This window comes from Vanessa tameamea, chromosome 2 (genome assembly GCF_037043105.1).
Source record: "Vanessa tameamea isolate UH-Manoa-2023 chromosome 2, ilVanTame1 primary haplotype, whole genome shotgun sequence".
Lineage (NCBI taxonomy): Eukaryota > Metazoa > Arthropoda > Insecta > Lepidoptera > Nymphalidae > Vanessa > Vanessa tameamea.
This window is the reverse complement of record NC_087310.1, coordinates 2,108,434-2,130,825: the sequence shown is the minus strand read 5'-3', so window position 1 is coordinate 2,130,825 and position 22,392 is coordinate 2,108,434. Positions and strand designations below refer to the sequence as shown.

Sequence of the window (22,392 nt, the reverse complement as noted above, 5' to 3'; positions counted from 1 at the left end):
TAAATATTATTGATCTGTCTAAAAAATCTTATGTTACCATTGTTAGTATAACTATATGTATGTTTACGTTTCTTTTTTAATCTTAACAAAAAACACAACAAATTATTAAATGGAATTTTTTTCAATATAATTATTTTAGGCGGATGAAAAAGCAATTAACGCTAAAATAGTTTTATTCAAAGTGATCGTGAAAGATCTTTAGAAATATTAACTTGTTATACAAACAAGATTGATTAATAAAAATTTTGGTTATTATAAATTATTTCACATTAAAGAATTTCAAAAGATCAAACAGGTTAATAAAAATATATAAATGAAATTGACACCAAATTATTAAATAAAGGTCACATATATAATGCCTAGTATTCTTACCGCGTTATTACTTCATCGTAATTCGGCGAGCTTTATAAAATTGTTCAATTTAATGAGTCGAATAGCATCGAATAGAATTAGTAGGTTTGCGTTTTTTTAATATTATTATCGAACTAATATTATAATCCACTATAACGATAACTTTGTCAAATACGCAGTAGCAGCCGTCGTGCCTCTTTTACATAGTAATTAAAATAAATCGATATTCGCAAATCGATGAATCCCAAAGGCAATAATCGCACATACACGTTCACTGTTTTTAAAGATAAGAATATTTTTTAAATTTCTCGTAGATCGTCTAATAACGTTAAACGTCATTCCTAATGAGAAAATAACTATAATCATATTATTGTTATAAGGCTTTTAATATTACTAATCTACTTACGTAAAACCACTTAATCAGACATATAAAACATTATAAAACGTATTCAACATCCATCGCATTTACGATAATATTATTTTACTGATTAGTATAGAGACTAGATATACAGAGATTTGTGATATTAAAAAATACTTTTGAGAATTAGTACAATGTCCTCAATAATTTCAAAGTTTTAAACGTAGAGATCTTATTAGGGCAAAAGAGAACACCAATAATAGTTATTAATAATTAATAAATAGTTTTATATTTATAAACAATACGTAGTTCGGGAGGTTGGAGACAAAGATGGATGCCTGCAGAATCTACAAGCTGTCATTATTTGTTGATTTTATACATTTATAAATAATAATTTAATAACAAACAAATAATATATTTCGTTTCACATTAATTCTAAGAATATATTTTTTAAATCCTTATAATTTATTTTTTCAAAAACATATTAGGGCACTGGATTATTGCGATGGAATTAAAAGGTACCAATACAAAAAATAGCCTTAACAATTGCTTAATCTTAAAGAAAATATTAGTTATGTAAAATAAATTTTTATTCTTCTCTTTCTACGTATAATTATTATAAGCATGAAGGAGTAAACCCCCGAAGAGTAATGTTGTAAATATTCATATTTTTAATGAAATCAAATAAGTGATCTTAATTTACGCGTACGTAATAATAAAATCGAATCAACCTAATGTTACTATGATAAGGGCGAATATATAAGATAGTACCGTCAAAAAACTGTTGTGATTGTTATAATAAATATATTCAACGTTGCATTTTCATTAAAGTAAATTAGAGGTATATTTTCCATAGAGCTGCCAAAGATTTATAAATAGATGTAGTCATGTTGTTTACGTAAAAAAATATTTTGAGGTTGTAAATGGATTTGTGGAATATATCGATGTGTCACGTGAATGTAGAAATTATATTTTATTTTTAGACATGGTATCACTGAATGAACCTTAAATCACAATCATTTATCACAATATTTATATTTAAACTATTTTGTTTGGAACAGATAAATAAATTAAAAGTATTTTTTAATTATTTAAAAATAAGCTATACAAAACGTATCAATTGTTTTACAATTGTGATAGCGTGTCTAGAATAAAAAAATGAATGGAATGTAAATTAATTTTATGCGATTGTCGAATCTATTTGTGGAAGTACCTCTAAAATGCAATGAAAGAAATTAAAGTTATAGTGATTGTACACAGATGATGTTGTAGTATGTGGCGTGGTCATGGTCGAATACCAAATAAAAATATTGTATGAAACGATTTCATTGGTTTCATTTCAAAGCATATCTCCCTCTTAAACAATATGATCAAAATCATATCTGCTGCAAGATTAAAATTAATATATCACAATATATTCATTTTAATAATATTATTGTCTACAAATTGTTATATGCACTGGAGGCCTTCTATTATCTTATGCAGGTTTGCAGCTTAATCCATCAAGTTGTTAATCAGAGTTCATGCAGACCCGTCTTAGTCCAGGGTGCAGAGAGTGGAAAAAACCGAGAATTCTCTTAAATTTTTGGGTGGAGAGGAAGACGCCAGAACTCTACTTGCACCCGGGCGCTTATTGTGTTCAAGACTGGGCGTGGGACAGGGTGTATAATAATATAATCTAATAGTATGTGCATATATTGTTATATATTGTTAATTCATTTTTATTACCGCCTTCGTGGTTTTCTGTTTGACCTTAAGGTTGACTGGCAGAGAATGCCTTCAGTCATTAGGTCCGCCTTTTGTCCCATTTACTTTGTGGTGGTCAATAAAGTATTTAAATAAATAAATAAATAAACTAGTAACTTAAAATATTAATGACTTTAAGACTGCCAAATCGAATATTAAAAATTAAAAAAAAAACTGCAAATGCGCCGATACAAGTTAGATTAGATTTTATTTATTATATATCAAAAAATTAAAATAAATAAAATAAAACCTAATCTAAAGAACATTTCTTTTTTTTTTTGTTGCAGTGGCTTTAATACCCAAGCACCCTTTTCTGTAGTAACAATATTGGCTCGATGACAAGACCTAAAAAATTCGAAAACCATCTTACGGTTATACTGTATATTGCTGTGTTTTCTTTTGTTAATTCTTATATAATAATTGTTGCAATTATCGCATATCACTTACAATCCACCGTCGAGTCCTAGATAGTTTCAAGTTTATTGCAGAAAAGCTCGTCAATGTTAATCATTGTAACAATTTGATATCTGAGACGACACATTAGCATTGAAAGGGAATTCAAATTAAAAAAAAAAACAATATATCCTATATATTACGTATTTATTTATATTTATTCAAAGGTACAATATATTACATCGTTTCAACCTTGCCCTCCGACACCATCCTTCGCGGGACAGGTGATCGCTCGGTAATGTCGGTCGCGACTCGCAGTTCGACAGAAAATACAAAATTAAGCATACACTTAACACTAAATACCTAATTTCAACTCGAAAGTCAATACTGCGGTGTAAGGAAATAATACAAATTTAACCATGGCATCTTGATTAAAAATAAGATTATGCATTTAACGTGTATAACGAACTATCGATTAGTACAGTGACTTCATCAAATATATTTATATAGGATAATGACTAAAACGAAATTATTTACAGGTCATACATATGTGCTGGATATATATTTCAAGTGATTAATATTCAGTAACGTAATCGAGTCATAACAGGATAGGAGTCAGATTAAATTAATTTACATACAAACTACGTATAATCAATGAGTAGAAAAGGCAGCGTCCCTGCCAGCGATGTCCAACCGTCACTCCCTTAGATATCAGAAGACTAACGCCTAGCTAACGCCTAGCTAACGCCTAGCTAACGCCTAGCTAACTCACACTCGCTATGAGCATACGGATATCACTAAGCGCTCGGGCGGCCACGCGAGCAAGCCCAACTCGAACACCATAACGTTATAAAGAAGTAAAAAATATCTAATCGTCGTTTAAATGTAGTGGTGTTTCTAATATCTCGTAAAACTACAATGCGTAACATCTATCATTAAAAATTTAAACGGAATATTGTTCGCTAGCATTAGTAAAGTATGCTACGGTTATCGATAATGAGAATAGTGCCTATACTTAATTCACACAGTTTTTGAGCGTTATTCGTCGTTCGTCGTTCGTCACAAACGTACGACGACAGAGATGTCAGAATTAGCGATTATAAAGACGAAACGTTAAAGAGATTTACGTTTAAAGCAGATTGTTATTACAAGCTACTTTGGCAACTTCGTGGACGAATATGACACGTCACTAGCCGAATCGATTGTGCTGTTTACGTCAAACTTCACAAATTTCGAAGTCAATCAAAATATGTCAAAAATTTCGAAATAAAAAAAAAAAACGTACAAAAATTAGGCCCCACTTATAAAAATAAATGCTTTGTCATGGAAATATTCTCATGTAAATAGTAAATACAGATAAAATAACGTAATGTATAAGTTGGTACCGAATGTTTGATATAATATTATATTAGTCTTTTAGTATCGTTGTTTCAGAGTTTACAAACCACAGGTCTATAGTAAATAGTTTAACATGTTAATAAATAGTTAGATCTTCTTACTTTACGTATACATTCCCGATGTGACATTCTTAAATGACCAATCTGAAATTTACAACAAACATTCACCACATGGTTTAAACGCTTAATAAATTAAACAAAATCATATATTTATTGCATGAATAAATAATTGTTCGATATTATTATTTTAAGAAAATTACAGGAATGATGGATTGAAGTGTGCAAAATTTTAATTATTAGCAAATTTATCCGACATACGAATAGATAGCTTGAAGCAGTTTTAATACTATCGAACCGAATGGTAATCGTCACAAATAGAATATAATAAATATACATTATTATATCCTATTTGAGTTTTACATTGATTTATTTACACCAAAAATCGATAATTATGTTTTGTAAAATAGCAATTCCAAAATTTACAACAATTACACAAACCAAAGCCCATGTTAATATGATTCGAAGATTAAAAAGATAACAATTAGAAGGTTACGAGAGAGACAGACGTAATTAATAATCATACAGGAATGGCACTAATTTAAACAAAATTAATTTAACATAAAATCTCGTGAAATCTCAACCGTATGGCCATTGTCCATCGGAATGTTTACAATGTACGTTTCTTCAAAACATTACGATATGTAGAGTAAATACCTTGAAAGTATAAATATAATTTCATTAAAATCCGTACGATATACAGAAATATTAACCAAATATTGCTATAGCCATTTTAATGTGGAAGCATTATACATGCTCCGCTTCAGTCGTCACACTGTACAGTTTGAGACAATGGAATGATAACAGTGATGGCTAATAGTTAGTCGGAGAACTCTCTCGAATGTTCGCTGAGAGAAGCATGTACTGTAGGTAACACGGTCGAACTCGATGTTAGTCACGCAACATTTACGGTGGGTGCGAAGCCGACGCGAATAAACGCGAGTTTAAAACAAACCTTTCTTTTTCTTATCCTTTTTATCCTTGCCGTCGACCGTCCTGGAAACAAAGGGTATTTATTTAGATAAAATAATTTCAATTCATTTATAATATCATTTTTGTCGAAACTGTGTTTCCCAGTGGTTAGAACGCGTGCATCTTAACCGATGATTTCGGGTTCAAACCCAGGCAGGCACCACTGAATTTTCATGTGCTTAATTTGTGTTTATAATTCATCTCGTGCTCGGCGGTGAAGGAAAACATCGTGAGGAAACCTGCATGTGTCTAATTTCAACGAAATTCTGCCACATGTGTATTCCACCAACCCGCATTGGAGCAGCGTGGTGGAATATGCTCCATACCTTCTCCTCAAACGGGAGAGGAGGCCTTAGCCCAGCAGTGGGAAATTTACAGGCTGATTATGTATGTTTTATATGTTATTTATAAAGGTTGTAGGCGCGTTGACGATGCCAGGGGTCGTTGATATTTATTACAAAGTACATTCATATATACATAGCTGGATCAAATCGCTGGGAGTCGGATATATGAACAGTCTGATGTATGGTTATACTCAACATGTTACATTTTCAGTCATTACATCCAAGGACATATTATTATACGAAAGAGATAGATACTGGGTCGTCTCTTTGGCTTGTTAACAGAAAACCGATCGACATCGGTGCATAGATGTCAGGGTTTTATATAAAAATACCTATCTAATATTTATCCCAGATGTTTAATTTGTAATTTTAAAAGAAAATTAACTATTATTTATTATTCAACTACTCCTTAAATTATATTGCAAATACTTAATTTTATAGCAACTACTACTAGTTGCAATTAATTTATAACGATCGGTATTCGCCAGTCAGGTCTGTAATCACACTGGGCGATCGAGGGGGCTACATATTTCCCATCATCCCGAGCTAACATCTCGCGGAGGAACGTAACGCAAAGGAAAGCAACACGGTCGGACTGACTCCTTGCTGTTGGCCTCGAGCGAGCGGCGGCGCAGGTCGTCGAGCGAGAGGCCGGTGTCGCGCTCCCAGGCGGCCTGCTCGGCCAGCAGCGCGCGCTGGCGCTCGTCCAGCTCGCGCGCCTGCGCCTCCAGCGCGCGCCGCGTGGCCTCGTGCCGCCGCGCCAGCTCCGTCTCCGACTCCTTCAGCTTGGCGCGCTTCTCGCGCACCTTCAGCTCGAACACCTGGCGGCGATGCAGGACGGGTGATGCATTTTTAAAATGTTATATTTTTTTTCTAGAAAGACAATGCAAAACAGTATATATCCGCATCAATGGGCCCGACGGACTGATAAAAATCAGTTCTGAGGTTCGGCCGACGCGCAACGAGTAGAATGAAATACATAAATGTAATATGTAGTGACCTGTTCCATGTCGCTTTCCATCTTCTTCATTTTAAGATCATGTTCTCTCTTCTCTTCTTCCATCTGAGCCAATGGATTCCTGGGAACAATTTCAATATTTAATCAACATATATGTCTGTTTAATCACATACTATAGGTGCTATTTACGTATCAAATATATTCTTTACAATAACGAACAACATTAAAACTGCAATTTTTATTTTATTCAATTAATTTGAAATTAAAATAACGAAACATGCAATCGATAGACAAAAACGAAATCAATATTTTACAAAATTAGCATTAATTTACTTTTAAAATAAATTCACTTTAGTAAAAAATATAAGGGAATTAATCATTACATTAACGAGTTACATAATAATATTTCCTGTTTTCTTGTGCGTTGCATTATAGAAAAATTGTTTGTTTTTTTTTTTTAATTATATTACAAATAGGAAATAGAGTATATAAAATGTGTAAAATATACACCGACATCAACTAACATCAAGTACGTCGTGGAAGCAATATAGCAAGGAAATCATTCAAGCAGTGCCAAATAAATACACCTCGATGAACCACAATCACTCGCTACACTACACCGAGAGGTATTAAAAAAATAACAACTGGGTTTTTGAAAATAAAACTATCATAAGTCAAAGATCATGCAGAGTTCTATATTAAAACTATTTTAAGTACGAAATGTATTATTTTAATAGTTAATTAAAATATAGAATTAGCTTGTACGTAATTGACAAGTGATGAGCTCGTTGAATATTAATTTACTGACGTTCTCTGCGTCATAAGTATACTAACATTATGACGTCATAAACATGCATTGCAACTTTTATATATTTTTAAACATTATATTATTTATTATAACTAATTTAAATTTATATTTTTTTACGACATAATACTAAAATGGAAAATCATAAAATATCGAATATGTTTCATTCAAAAACCCAATCACAAAATATTCGTAAATAATTGTGCTACGTTGAAACAGTTATGAAAACCCACGTGCCGTAATGAAATGATACACACAACGACGCGACTGTGTGCGGTCGAACTTACCACACGGTCATGAAACTGTTCATCAGTCCTTGCGGGCAGAAACTGAACACCAACACAACGCTCGTTAACGTACACGCGGCTCACGCGCGCTACAGTGGCATTAGCAACGGGCACACGGACTGGCGCTAATGGCCATCTGCGCGAGCGACTGTCGGCCTTGTGGCCACGGAATACGGCTCAGTTTGCAATCGGACCGACTCGAGACGGATATGAGTGTAACTCTTTGTATCAATTGTCCGTCCGAACGATAATACCACTGCATTGTGAAACACGAATTGGCATCCTCGCAACACATAATGTAAATGATGGTCGATAAATTGTTATTAATGCCACTGAAGAAGCGCATGGATCGCACAGTTATTATGATAAATGATATTCAGTCATGGATATTCTAAAAATTCATTGACGACGCCAATATATTAAGCATAACGTAAACGATGTGATTTATATATTAACATATATTTAAAATAATCCATGTTGAAGAGATAAAGTACTTCATTTCTGCATGCCCAAGCACAAAACATTCAAAAAATGTAGAATGTAGTATGCAACTATTGCGCTAAAAGTGTGGAAAAAAATAATTAAATATCGTTAGCTTAGAACTGCGAATATTTAAAATTAAAAAAATACACCGACTTCAAGATGACCAGACATGCAGCAATGAAAGTGAACAGTTTAATTTTATTTCAAATTTTATAATTTCGTTAATGTTAATATTAGAAAGATAAAATATTCAATATATAAATAAGAAGTCTGGTCACCTTTGAACGGCGACGTCAGTCTTATAAATACATCAAAGTTATTACTGAATCATACCAACCCTGTCTACTCAGGTTGTTAGTCCATGCCTTCGAATGATAAAATCAATCATCTATTCTGTTAATTAACTAACAGAAATCATTAAAATTATAAAGTGATTTTAAAATCATCACGAACAATCAAAGGATAGATGTATCGTACGATACTTTGACGTAGGGTAGTTGACGTATTGCTGGCACCAATTAAGGTATATATACCAGTTAGGGCATATTATATATGACGTCACAGACTACGCGTATTTGACCGATACCGTCAAGTACCCTCGTAGAGAAGGAAGAGATGTTTCTAGCGAAGGCATTACGGAGGCGACGTACTTGTTGGAGTTGATCCTGTGCGGTTTCCCGTCGTGCGAGAGGCCGGCCAGCTTGCGGCAGCGGTAGTTCTCGTAGTGCACGGAGCTGGTCACGTCCTTCAGGTCCTGAAGATGCGTTCTGATCACCATGTTGCGGAGCGCCAAGAAGTCGCAGTGCTCCAAATTTTCAACTGGAATTTTATATATCGTATGTTTATTTTTTATGCTTCATTGAATATAACAAATGCCTGTTTATTTTAGGATGACTATTTTTTTCCAACAAATAAGCATAAAGCTTGCTTTATAAATAGAGACGACTATAATTGAAATCTTACTCTTAGTTTATGACATAATACTTACATTTGATAGGACTTAGTCCAGCCGAACTTAAATCAAAGCCGAACAAGATTCTACACTAGAGTAATCTACACCTTCATTTACAACAATAAAATATTAGGTGGCAGAGAACAAACGAGGTGACCGCACCAGAAACGGTAAATAAAATCCACAAAATTGTATTGAATTACAAGCAGCGCGCCGGCTGGAAGTCATGGTAAGCGTTTCTCAAAGTGCTCAAATATTAACTGAAGATCGTTTGCTTACAGCGAAACAAAAACAGCGCCGTGAAGAGGATTCTATCGAGTTGAGCGATGTTTCATCACAATAAAGCTGAGTTATGTTTGTAACGAGTAATGTTTAAGACTTCATTTATAAAATTATTTTTTATTTAGCATAGACATATTCCATGGAAATACGATTACATGTTTTTTTTAATCGATGCGATAATCGACATCTGATAATAGTGATATCGGAATAGTTAGATAAGTTAGCATATAAATTGATGCAATCACTTGCGTCTTTCGTTTTAATAACAAAAGTATTATCATAAATAATTCAGCAAGGCATTTAACAGTAAATAAATGTAAATTTATTAATGAATGAGTACGAGACACAAATGAGTAAGACAGATCGGGTGATCATAACGCGACCGGCATGACCAATCGACCCGATCACCACGATCTCCTCGATGTACCCAGAGCTCATGTAACATTAAATAGAGCCCGCCGTTGGGGCGTTACCTTCGGCGACGCCCCAGGGGTACTTGCGGCCGCGCACGCGGCGCCCGTCGAGCTCGATGACGGCGTTGGCGCCGACGACGGCGAAGGGCACGCGCGCCCGCAGCGCGCGCGGCGCCGCGTCGCCCTCGTCGGCCGCGCCCTCGGGGAACTCGTAGATCTTGATCTTGTGCTGCGCGATCTCCTTCAGGATCTGAAACCCACGCCGACCTTACTGACGACTGCTCGCTGAATCATTTTTTATTTCTATTTATGCATCTTTTTAATACATCATAGATTTTAACTCCCTACCGTAGCCGATCGGTCCCTACCGTCATCCGATCATTGATTACTATTTCTTTACGAGCGACGTACCATCGACCTACTGATTTATTTTTTTACATTCTTGTCTAAATCACAGCGATCGGTACCAGAAATAAAAGGAAACTATAGGATAATATAACATATAGCAGAATTAAAAGTGATCAGTTTTAGTGAGCACTGAACGCCGCCGACTGATTAATAAAATTTATATCCATCCGAAGTTATTCCAAATAGTTCAAAATAAACAAATGGCAGTAGATTAAGAACATTTTTGCATTTAAATAAATAAACTAAAAAATCTTTACGATGCTAGTGTATGATTTTCGTGAAAAGCTCATAGTTTATCCGACTAGAACAATTCCGATTACGCCCCGGTGAGCAACGTTATAACCATTATTTTCGTTTCATTAATTACGTAATTCGATCTCTCAAGCGTCGCCATACTCGTAACAAATGACTTGTAATTTTCTGCAACCTATCTCTCGGTCTACGTCGATGGTACCGAACCGAAGGTTGCTTCCATTAGCAGTATTTTTATTAGTATTTAAAAGTAAAAACAGCATTAATTACTTGTTCCTTGAAATCCTTGCATTCCTCGGGCGTCATCGTATCGGCCTTGGCGATAACGGGTATGATGTTGACTTTATCGCCGAGTCGCTGCATGAACTCTACATCGAGCGGTTTGAGTCCATGCCCGCTTGGAGCTATGAAGTACAGGCAGCAATGGACTCGCGTATCAGGCGGAGCGGCTTTACGAGTCACCCGTGACTCTGCGTTCAGGAATTCTTCATATTTCGATTCAACGAAATCGATTATCGGTTGCCAGCTATAAAAAAAATATCATTAATGTTTCAAACGAAATACATGGTTGTTAAATAAAAAATGACCTTGACCGATAGATATAATTAATGCAAAGAGTTTATATTTAACAAAAAAACACAAAAGCACTAGATTATTATGAAAAGTCAAATAAATTTAAGTAATGGCTTAAAAAACAGCAACTTAAACCTAGTTTCGTACTTATGACCACAAATTGGGATATTTATCTAGCAAACTGGTTTTATATCATTAACCACAAAAAATGAGGTTACTATGTTGAATTTAACATTGATAGGAGTGAAATAAACTAGAATTGTAGAACTTTATATTATAAATTAGTTTTTTTTTAATAATAAACGTATTTTTGGGATCACAAACAAAAATTACATGCCCAATTATTATTTTTAAAATAAATTCTTATCTATACTAATAATATACATGCGAAAGTATCTGTCTGTCTGTCTGTTCGTATGAAGCGAGCTTGAACTGCAAGGAAGAACACGGGCTAATTTTTTTATGCCTAACGCCTGACAACTATCTCTCAAAACGCGAGCAAAGCCGCGGGCGACCTCTAGTGTCTAATATTTAATAATATAATAATAATCATTTATTTCAGACCATAATTTACATAGATCCATATAGTGTTAATAAAAATAAATTAATTAATCTTAATACCTAAATTGGTTAGTAAGTTCACAAAAGCAATTTTACTTAATATGAGACACGCTTCAGTTGTCAGTTTAAAAGTATCACTATGAAATGAAATGAAATGAAATAAATGACATACCAATTACTATTGTCGACTGCATCACCGAAGCCCGGCGTGTCGACAATCGTGAGAGTGAGATTGACTCCATTCTCTTTTAGAATGACCACGCTCGTTTCCACGCCCACCGTCTTTTTAACGCGTAGCGATGGTCCTGGATGCTTGTCTTTATCGTACACGTCCGTCAGGAACAAGGAGTTTATTAACGTCGATTTGCCCAAGCCCGTCTCACCTGAAATTGAAAATATAAGACATGATATTTTAACATATTATACATTATGCTTCAAGAAATATATTGACGATTTTTAACATTAAAATTCATGTGCAACGTATTATGTACAAATGTTACGTTAAGAATTCGCGGTAAAATAATAAGTCGCAAGCCATTGTTCCACGGGGACAATTATTATCATTCATGAGCTACGCGAACAGATACCGGCGGTTTAAAACGTGAAAATGTATAGAGCACAAAACAATACCTCACCTACAACCATTAACGTGAATTCAAAGCCTTTCTTGACCGCTTTCCTGTACACTTGGTTTGGTAGATTCGCGAAGCCAACGTATCCATCTAATTCTTTGGTTTTTGGTTTCTCTATCTTAGGTAGATCTGGTTTTGGTGCAACTGGTGGGTGATCAGATTTCTGCAACAATTTATCAAGATTTTTTATTATTAATGAACCATTAAAAAGCTGTAATTACACAGCAGCTCCTCAAGTTACCTTCATTATATTCTCTGTACTCCTGAGCGGAGCATTGACGGGTGGCGGTGCAGTTGTAGGTACTGGGGGCGCTTGCATTTGTGGAGGCATTGACGATGTCTTCCCTACGTCCACAGATACGCTGTTGCTGAGCTTCACTGCAGCGGTGCCGTTAGGCTCGTGGTGACTACTCTCTGTCGGATCTGGGAGTGTGGCGGAGCGCTTAGCGAGAGCGTCTTTGAGCGCCGAAGGAGCCATCGGCGGCACGGGTGGCGCAGCATTTGGCAGACCCGTGGCGCTCACCCCGCCGCCGCTGACAGTATCCGATTTGAAGAACAGCTCGCGCTTACTCTGCAACTGTAATTAAAAACGATTAATTAACTACTAAATAAACATTTCATACTCAGTTAAAAATAATTTGATAAAATCATCCGGCCCAGATAATATTAATAATTAACTGTCTGACATTGTAATAATATTAAACGAATTCCTTTACAATAACCTTAAAAACATTTAGATATTCCTAAAACGAAATATACGTGTACAAAACAAATATACATAATTACATGTTTAAGGTTAAGCAAATATAAAACTTATGGCGTGACTTTCATATTAACATAACGTCGAATTAAACATTCAAATAAACACACGTACCATTACATATTCCTAATATGATATAGAATCCCTAACAATTTCTACGTACGTATAAATGTCGAAATAATTTTTAGTCTATAAACAACGGTCTATAAACAGGCGTATTCATTGCAAAAATACGAGGGAGTTATATAGCGGCGCTAGCCGACCTATACATGTGCTTTGTTAAGTACACAGCCGGCTCCGAGCCCGGCGTCTGATGACTCACCGAACCCAAGGCAAGTATGTAACAATACCTACTTACAATTATCACAGCTATTTAATGTTGAAAACGAACTTATACAGTTATATATATATTTAAACAACAGTCTTTAGATACACACTTACAAATATGTATACTAGAAGTAATTTGTATAAATATCTACTTATATACAAATAATAATATAACACTGTTAATACTAGTAAAACGAGATAGAAGATAAGAATCACTTATGTAATTAAAAAAAAAATACAGTCTAAAATCTGAATCTATGACGAATGCATAATAAAAAAAAAAAAATCTTGTCTTTGCGCAAGACATTATAAATATAACGTATAACGATGATTCACGTGATACGACGAAAGCAAAGGCTATACCCGTAACTGTACTGTGATTCACAGTTGAGCGTTTTGAACGGTCAGTGTTTAAATGCCTCGATGCACCACACCAGTGCCAGCGATCGATCGACGGCACCACCGCAAGGTACCGTTTGCACCGAATTAAGTAAATTATTAAGACAAGTTTATTTTTCCTTTAAACTTTCCTTTTCGAATGACAATCAATTAATAAAACATTTTAAATTATATCAAAAGCGCAACTCGTCCACTTTCTTTAGACTTTCAAAAACTGTAGGTTATGGGTTTGGCTAAAATATATTGTTTTATATGTTACGTATTTGTATCGATTACTCAATAACAGCTTAGATTTGGATGTTTTGAACTTTAACTTGGTAGTAGACTAGTAAAAAGATATGACCAATTCATTTTTTTATCGAAACTTGTTTCGTAACTAGATTCTATTTTAAAATTATTTTACAACCAATAGGTGTATATAAAAATTATTAGCATAACATTCATTTAACACGTTTTCTGCAAACTTTCCGTTACATTTTCAGTTTATAATTTGGGCAAGTGCTTTCGATCACGATCGAACACGATCTTTTAAAAACGAGTTTAAAAAAAGACGCCATTATAAATTTCATATTGAATAAACACATATCCATATAATTATATACGTGTCGGTATTTTTAATATACAGAAGTAAGTCGTATTAGCACAGGCGTTACAGACGGATTGATAATTATCAAATGCTCCTGTTAAATATTTTCGTTCTATTAAATGGTGATTGGATATAATATGCCATGAAATAAACTCAACTAACGAGTTAACAAAAAATAGTACGATAGTAAACTGCTCTTCGATTATATTACAAGTAAAGCAATTTCCTTAGCCCACACCACTAAACATAACACTTCTACGCTTACAATAAAAGTAGCTTACAATATAAGTAGAAAACCGTCTTCCAAAGTTTTACAGTAAAGTGCAGTAATGTTTCGTGTTTTACTGTTTTTTAAATTCTGGAATAGAACTCGAAGTTACGATAAATACTAGCGGATATATGTATGTACGCGTATAACGTGATACGTTAGTAACCGAATCTTTAGCTATTCATATTATGGGAACAAATTATAGTATCGTTTCCAAATCATTCGGCGCGTTGAAGCATGACTAACACCGGATTATGTGTAAAAGCGAATTCAAATGAGTATTTTTTTTAAGATGCTTGTCGTATTTTGCTCAATATTCCCTATAAAAGGGCCAAATAGTAAGTTTATTTATAGCGTAGGCAGTCCAAATCACTTGCCCTATTTCACTAGTAATATAAAGTTATGGATTAAAGGACTCAGTTATACCAAACTGAACCAAACCATTACTTTAATTCTCCAAACCTTTTATAATACTAGATGAGCCCGCGACTTCGTGCGCGTTCGAATTAAACAAAAAAGGTATTGTTGTAGCCTAAGTTACTCCTTATTACATAATTTATCTGCCAGTGAAAGTTCCGTCAAAATCGGTACAGTCGTTACATATGCATTTAGTAAAAAGCTATTTGAATATTACAAACAGATACTCCAATTTTATTATATGTAAAAGATAATATATATAATATGTAGAATATAAGGCTTGGAGTCTGACTACGAAATATTTTTTAAAATTAATAATTAAAGTATACGTTTGAGTCGAAGCTCTCAACCAATGTTAAGATTCTCACTTTCAGAAAGATATGCATTGATTGCCTGACAGATAACGACCGCGTCAGCCAATCCTAACAGAGAATAATCAACTTCGCATGAGATAATAACTCAAGTGTAATCTACGCAAACACGTGACAATAAGGCGGCACTCCTAGCCCCCATAATTACATCCGACTCGACGTAATAGATCTCATTCCCAGGGTGAAGACTTTACATATTTATCGGTTTTTTAAGATTTTCTAAAAGTTACCCGAATTATGCGGTACAGTACATATTAATTACATATATACATTAGCAGCCTGTAAATTTCCCACTGCTGGGCTAAGGCCTCCTCTTTCTTTGAGGAGAAGGTTTGGAGCATATTCCACCACGCTGCTCCAATGCGGGTTGGTGGAAATTAATTAATAAATCCCATATTAATTAGATTAACGTTATTTTATTAATAATTACAGCACCACCCAACTCATATTCATATGACTTACCCTAACCTACAGCATTAGTTGCCTGGAAGAGATCGCTATGTAGCGATAAGGTCGCCAAAATTGTACGCGTCTTTTATTAAGGTTGGATCTATGTTGTATTTATTTATTTTCACTGTATGGTGTACAATAAAAGTATAAAGTAAGTAAGTAAAATAATTATCAAAAAAATAAAAACGAATTTTCTTAATAATAATATACATATGTAATAGTTTACATATGTGTAAAGATCGTTAACTTTTATCTTTAATAATATATTTAAATTCAGAAGCTCAACAAAATATTATTTAGAGAGCTGACTGTACTTACGTATTAAATTATTTAAGTTTATATATTTTATATAACAAGTCTTGTTGAATAGTCATCACAGAAATTGCGAAAAGCGAAGCGACTGTTTGCGTCGGTTGATCATTATTCTAAAAATATTCGTCATATCTCCAACGTGGTCGCAATGTGCATTATTCAATCATTGTTTTAATTCCATTGTTTATTTTACATATATTTCATTATATATATATGAGACGATAGGTCTTCATTGTTTCAAGTCGACTCGATATCTCTGTATGAACATTTTATGATAATTTCTAATTCGATTTTTAAAATAAATTAAAAAAAAATCATGATAAAACAAAGTTGACGGTTTGTAAACATAACGGAGCTCGAAACAGTCAAAAATTCGAACGGAACGATCTTACCCCAACGCACTTAAATACAGAATTCCTTGTTTTTTTTTTTTACTTTTGAAATCACTAAATTGAAACTGGTATGACATCTGGTATGCTTGAAAAATCACTTAAATTAAAAAATCTAATAATGTTAATAAAAAATGAAATACAAAAACATCCCAAAAAATGTAGTATTTACATAAAATAGAATACCATAGATAATATTTATATAGAATAAAAATTAAATATTACACACATTTATTGCCATGTAAATTATAAGTCCTAACTTTATATTTATATGATAATTAATCTCCATACATCAGTAAATCATAACAATCCAATTACCAATTACATTTATTAAAAAAAAAAAGACAAAAAGGAGCGAAAAACATGTAATGATTAAAATGTTTAAATTTAAAATAATATTATAAGATTACCATTTCTTTTTCGAGAGCGAACCAAGTAGAACAGGCAAAGGAACTATCGCTCAGCCTACGATTATGATCTCGAAGCATATGCAATATGGATACACGCCTCATTACACAGATAACACATTTTAAATTTTTGTTATTTTTAAACATTTGCGTATGATTCATTGATATCACTATTCTTACAATCTCGCTTTAATATTCTGTCTCTAAAACGACAAGACGAGGTCTATTTGATGAATGATCGTTATTGCCGCTCTCAACGTCATCCGGTGTTTACCAGAGCAAGAACATCGGACTGCAAAACGTAAATAAATTCAATGGCATTCAACATCGGAAAGGCATTTGTTTGTTTTCATGGTATGCATGTATAAACAGCCTACTTTCTTATACTACAATGACTCAAAACAGATGCTTAAGTGAAAACAAAGAAACGAACTCTACGTAACAACAAATAAAGGTTATTTTTAATTTAGCAAAAAAAAACTTACATTGCTACGATCAGAACGACTTCGTTTAACTTCTTTATCCTTGATACGAAACAAATGTTTAATGTTCTTAAACATTTCGATTCGGTCAATTAAATCGTCATGTCGATATAAGTTTATATATTAACTCTGTCAAACGTCAACCGTTGAGGAAAAATAAATCACTAATGTGGTTGATATGGCCCTATAGAGGAAACTAGGTAAACTCATTGTTAGACTGACCTTGACTTATGATGCTTAATAATTAACGCAATATGACTTCATTAAATCATTACTGTGTTTACTAAATTTAAAACGTTAAAATCGTAATCGATAAAAGTAAAACTCATTAACTAATCATTTTTATATATCATTTAAACGCGTAATACAAGTCTATTAATTAGACTGGTTTTATATATAAAATATTTGCAATATTGAATAGTTGAGAAATGTAAAAAGTAAATAAATATATAGATCTTTGAGTCCATTTACTTTTTTTCTCCTCTTGGTTGGTTTGAGTTCACTCTTATTAAATTTTACTTTCAAGTTTATTGTAAGAGTATTTGCTTATTGTTGCTACCGTTAGTTAGATTATTCGTTTTATTCAAAACTATATACCTGTTCTCAGTCTAACTTAAGAGTTGACTAGAAGGAAATCCTTTCGACATTATCGAGGCCTACCTTTGCATGATATGTGCAAATAAAAAATTAAAAAATATATCGTATGTTAAAGTATACATTTCTATTCAGCAGGATGAACATCGCTAGTGTCAAAATGTGTTGGAGCATGGAAGTGTACGACGCGCAACATTAGTTTGCTTCACGCAAGAATTAACAATATTGCAGGGGACACGGCTTCGATGTTGAATTACTACAACCGCTTTGTTGTTAAATACTGTCTATACTTCGGTGTTCATTTTAACTTTCTGATTATAAACTGGCAAGACAAAGACAAGAATGTAAATTAAATTATTGTTTATGTTTTATAATCAACAAATAAATAACAAGCTGTATTAAAAAAAAACTTTTATAAGGTATCACAAACAATACTAACATTAACTACATAACAATTACTTATTAAAGTCATCTCTCTAAAAAATATACATAAACCTTTATTTAATTTAAAAACTGCACCTATAGTCAATGTTACTACAAAAATACAAATTACTTGAAACACAGTCAGTGCGACACCAAGAATGGGATACTACGTCCATTTTACCTATACACTGGCTAACTCACCCAGGCGAAACTCACTCACTCAGTCGGTGAGATGCGCCAGGTCTCTTAAAAAAAGCTATTCTGGGTGTAGGTTCAAGCAATGTTACAGAACACTGTTTATCGTGCTCAAGACGGAACTGAACTCAGCATACATATGCCACCAATTGTCATAGCGATCGGTTAAAAGTATAAAAGTATATTTACTTGGTAACTATTCCGATCATAAAAGGAGCAAATCTAAAAAAGCAACTTCGACATTGAAATGACGTCATCGTTGTCATGTCATCGTTCGAAATTTTAAATCATTTATGACATTCCTTTCACGTATTTATATATCGGCGTAAATCGGAAGTAATCGGCGCGGTTATCAGAAGTGAAATTAAAGTGGATATAAGTATTAAGTAAGAAGGTAGTTAAGTGGAATAGTCATGTGTTTTAAATGAAATGATATAAATTTTAGATTTTTGATAAGAACCGTTTGTAGTGTATAATAGCAGGACTATAAGCAAATCGCATGGTCTACGTACAGTTGGTTTACAATGGTTTTTTTATCATATATCAACTCATATGACGATTGGTCAAGAGTGTTAGTCTATTAATCCGTAACTAACAAACATATTTAAACAGACCAAAATCTTTACAACAAAAACATACTATACAAACAAATATACGAAGACGATTGGACTGTTTTGTCTGTCTGTTTATATATTGATATACATTTGGCCTTCCAGATATTTATTATACATATTAAATAAATATAACATTTTAGACATATTTAACATTCACGGCACCTAAGTTCATTGTGTCAGTGCACCTGTCGATTAGCGGTTCAGAACATATTGCGTAACAACATGAATCACTCATTGTATAATAAATAACCCCGAGACCTCTCCGATACTATAACACTACGTGTTAAAATTTAAGACAAAAATGTATCCACAAAATGTTAAGAACATAATAAGCTCATAAAAGTCCCACGGCTGGGCGTAAAGCCTCCTCCACAATGCCGCAATCCAGCAGGGTTGGTGAATACACGTGTTAGAATCATATCTGATACGTGCAGATTTCCTCACGATGTTTCCCTTCATCATCAAAAACGAAAAATAATAAACAAAAATTAAGCACATAAAACTCAGTAGTACTTGCTCGGATTTGCGCAATCTTCGTTTAACGTGTTCTAGCCACTGAACCAGTCTCTGCTCTTTGTATACGTATGGCTTCCATAAACTTTATAACGAATAAAGAAACATTTCACGAACTTCCGGTTGGTTGTCAATCCTCTTTGAATCCAATAGGAGAAGCTACGGTTTGAATATCAAAGTAATATTAGAAATGATGTTTGCAATAATATCACTGGCTTCGATTGCGTTATGAAGTACTAACCTAGAATTGTGGTTTGTTCACTGAACCTACTTATCGGGTTAATATTTGCATATGTGTCTATGTAATTATAGTTATGACTTGTAAAAATGTACTGTTTTAAAGTAGATCTAACCAGATTTTAAAGTAGAACTAACCACAACAGGGTTTAGTTTTTCAGACAGTCATTAAACAATTATCTATTTGATCAGAGCGTTTTGCTAAATCTTAAAAAGGTAATGGCGAGTCCGTTTAAAATAGAAACGCTAGTTGGCAACATTTTTATAGTCTTCTACGTCGTCTGAAAAAAAAATAGAATTAATGGCACTGGCGGAAACATGACTTACCGTCCTTAGCGAGTAAGACGCGATCGACTACATCATTCTGAATCATCCTCACTTTTCATTCTGACACATCCTGTAGATCTTACTTGTTTTACATACCCTCTCCTTACGACGGTACATGATATTATACATCGTGATTTCATTGAACGGATATCCGTCAAGTGTATATCTAATACCGACGATAGTGTCGAAAATAAAGACAGTGGTCGAGTGACGTAAATTTAACAGGTAAAGGAACGTGCATTAGTGTTTTATACTGTCGTGTTGTAGGTTAATTATATAAATAAAATTAAAGTTTAACGTCCTTTTAATTACAACCTCCTTAGATGGTCATGTAGATAGAACTCGTTTTATATGCTTTATTTGTATGTATACGTGGTGGTAAAAGTAATGACATGCATTTATCCTGCATGACAATCTTTCACATATGTATCCATAGCACTAGAACAGGGTTAGGATGAACTTCAAAACCTCTTTGCTCCAAATTCATGTTCAAAATAGGGCAATAAACGCTGTTAGTTACAGTGGCAATCTACGTAAGTAAAGAATAATAGTTCATCTCCGAAAAAGCATTAAGGTATAATTTTAGATCTTTATCGGACATAATGACGTAATCGATTAATATTTAAGTATGAAACACGATTTGTTAATGGGTGCTAGGATACATGATACAGCCGATTGCGTGCTCGAAGTCGAAGAGAAATTGTCCGTCCGGGAGCTATCATGGCACATAACCACATTAAGCTTGATTTATTCGTAACTAATGTTTAACTTTATCATAATGGGATATTTTAAATAAAGAATGTCGTTTAAGCATCAACTCCGCCAGAAGCAATTTCGAAGATAGTGTTGTTTAAAAGAACACTTTAAAAAATTTACGTATGACGAGCAGTGTAATGAATCTGCGCGGGATATTATTTGCTAACAACTGATAACAGATAATATATCATTTCAAAGGAGATTACTACGATTGAGTCGTAGACATTTACATATGTATATTTAAGAAATCTATTCTTTGTTTATAAAATCCTCATTTAAAATCAATTCATAAAGAGAATCACAAAGAAAATATTACCGCGAACGATTCAAAACAAGCGATTAGCATGTACAAAGAAATATAGACGACTTCGTAATAACATTATCTGAGTAAATAACAAACAATAAGACATTCTGTTTAAAGAGATAAAGTAAGAATAGATAATGACTGTTCCCTTTCTCGAATTTTCTAGAAAACAATTTAGACATTTTATCTTTTATAGGTATTTGTTATTGAAGAACTTATATTATAAGTCATAGGAAAATTTGGCTGGTTTGGTTGGTTTCTTCAATCGCGGAAACACAAATTATATAGATGTAATAATAAAAAATACATATTTAATTTTGATTTAAAAACTTTTTTTCAAAGACTCAGGGAATCGTTAGGTTTTATTTACTAACAACGGCAGCAAACCGATGTCTAAAAACATAAATCATCAATATAAATTGACTGACATGAAGTTAGCGGAGCTCCGAGACGTTGTAATACAATAAAAATAACGACAATAAATTTACATAACTGTAACCACATTCGCGTAAGTAAGCTAATTTATTGCCGCTTTTGCTCCTAAAAACCTTAACTACGTAGCCGCTCGTGGCTTAGATATATCATACCGACCGACTTACAACGTGAATTGGTGGTGTGATTGAAATTACATTGCATCCCTTTGGTATGTTACCATGCAACACATAATAATTTACTTATGTTATTTAGACAAGTGAATACAGGCGCGGTCGGAGTTAAATTTTATTTTTGTTCTCCAATTCTTCATAGGGAAGGCGGGCGGTTTCTATACTTAAGGATAGGATACCTAGACTTAAGGACTATATAAATGTAAATTATATCTTATACAATCGATGCGCCAAAATTGATCCAGATTGTATATTTTGTTGTATTATATAATACTCATTTAAACTAGTATGAATGTATAGTGATGGAATATCCGATTGAAAGGGGCATACGGAAGAACCTACACAAAAATGAACAAAACTATTATACAAAGTTCCTTAAACAGTTAATTACACAATAATGTTGAAATCGTTTTACTACATTAGTTTCACTGC

At 33.5% G+C, this 22,392-nt stretch overlaps 1 protein-coding gene across 6 annotated transcripts in view; it reads right to left on the bottom strand.

Moving 5' to 3' along the window:
- Window positions 1-22,392, bottom strand: part of LOC113398275 (septin-7) — a 477,393-nt gene that overhangs the window by 437,249 nt on the left and 17,752 nt on the right. For 3 of the 6 annotated variants that reach the window (XM_026636932.2, XM_026636928.2, XM_026636931.2), the window contains exons 2-12: window positions 12,466-12,801; window positions 12,228-12,387; window positions 11,765-11,975; window positions 10,729-10,984; window positions 9,859-10,048; window positions 8,802-8,970; window positions 7,669-7,710; window positions 6,619-6,697; window positions 6,219-6,439; window positions 5,258-5,298; window positions 3,039-4,389 (exon numbers count right to left, since the gene is read on the bottom strand). In XM_026636932.2, the coding sequence (XP_026492717.1) occupies window positions 4,349-4,389; window positions 5,258-5,298; window positions 6,219-6,439; window positions 6,619-6,697; window positions 7,669-7,710; window positions 8,802-8,970; window positions 9,859-10,048; window positions 10,729-10,984; window positions 11,765-11,975; window positions 12,228-12,387; window positions 12,466-12,801 (1,746 nt within the window). In that variant the 3' untranslated portion in view covers window positions 3,039-4,348. Of the gene's footprint in view, window positions 1-3,038; window positions 4,390-5,257; window positions 5,299-6,218; window positions 6,440-6,618; window positions 6,698-7,668; window positions 7,711-8,801; window positions 8,971-9,858; window positions 10,049-10,728; window positions 10,985-11,764; window positions 11,976-12,227; window positions 12,388-12,465; window positions 12,802-17,395; window positions 17,486-22,392 lie in introns of those variants that run through there. The other 3 variants (XM_026636933.2, XR_010309221.1, XM_026636929.2) reach the window with 3 other exon arrangements.